Source organism: Poecilia reticulata, linkage group LG18 (assembly GCF_000633615.1).
Source record: "Poecilia reticulata strain Guanapo linkage group LG18, Guppy_female_1.0+MT, whole genome shotgun sequence".
Taxonomy (NCBI): Eukaryota; Metazoa; Chordata; class Actinopteri; order Cyprinodontiformes; family Poeciliidae; genus Poecilia; species Poecilia reticulata.
In genome coordinates, this window is record NC_024348.1 from 19,926,146 (window position 1) to 19,927,359 (window position 1,214).

At 37.7% G+C, this 1,214-nt stretch overlaps 1 protein-coding gene across 1 annotated transcript in view; it reads left to right on the forward strand.

The window, feature by feature from the left end:
- tec (tec protein tyrosine kinase) overlaps positions 1-274 on the forward strand; it is a 25,022-nt gene extending 24,748 nt beyond the window's left edge. Inside the window, exon 17 of the mRNA XM_008436104.1 lies at positions 1-274. This exon is cut by the window's left edge and continues 19 nt beyond it. Within this exon, the coding sequence (XP_008434326.1) occupies positions 1-65 (65 nt within the window). The 3' untranslated portion in view covers positions 66-274.
- The last annotated feature ends 940 nt before the right edge of the window (positions 275-1,214 follow it).

Here is a 1,214-nt window from a genome sequence, read left to right on the forward strand (position 1 = left end):
CTTTCTCTCAGCTTTACCTCAAGCTCTCAGACGTTTTGGAGGACGACGGTATTTCTTCATCCTGACCACCCAGACAGGCTCCTCCTCATCCTCGCTGAAGACGCGCCCTGCTGTCGTAACCTCTCTAAAGGCTCTGTGGTACATATATTTATATTTTAAAGCCACAAACGGGAGGACGGCATTCTGCACAGTAACGCTGCTTAACGCGATGAAGCGTCCAGAGGAACCGACTGCTCATCAGCTGCTCCGTCTCTGCTGAACCCGGTTCAGGACGGCTAACGGCTAACTCTCTGACTCTGACCCTTTAGCAAGGCGTTTCAACATGTTGGGTGGAAGTAAATATTTTTTACTAAGCTTTATTTCTTCTGCTTGTTGGAGTTCTTACTGAAAGTAAAGAAACCCACAAGTCGAGGTGTGGTTTAACTGCAGCACAGACTGATTTTCATGTGAAACCATCAATTAAATTAAACCTAAAAAATATATGTATAACAAACTAATTTTTGCATTTTTAATTAAATACATTTTGTGGCCTCCCAGTGGTTTAAACTATCCAGTTTTGCACATTTCTTTGGGGGAAGAAAAGTTTAAATTTTTTAGACTTATCACACATTGTTTCATCATATTGTGGCGTGTAAAACACGTTTAACGCTCTTTATAACACAGTGTTATAAACAATCTTAAGGATGAGTTATAAAGCCTGAATATGTTGCTTTACATCGTTTTATAACATTTTAACATAGTTTTAACAGATCATACTGCAACAATATTGCTGTTAACATTGTTGTCTTACAATAACAGTATGTTGCCTTGTAATWTATTGTTTAACATTGTTATAAAGCAACATTATTGTTTATAACAATGTTGCTTCGTAACAACATATTGTTTCCAACAATAGATTGTTGCTACGGCAGAATATCAATGCTTTGTTACAATATGCTAAAACAAAGTTTAACTTTTTACACTTTTGTTAAAGTGACATGTTGCTAATCACAAATTGTTTCAACGTATTGTTTATAACATGTTTATAACAGTATAACGCAGTTATGCTTTATAACAACAGCATGTTGTCATAAAGAGCCGTTTCCACAGTCAGTGACGCTTCATCTGCTGGTGATGCAGTAATTCATGAAAAATTAGCCCCAGCTAATTTTTACCCGGTACAGATCTTACCCGGGATCTGTACCGGGTAAGATCCCGGTACAGATCTTACCCGG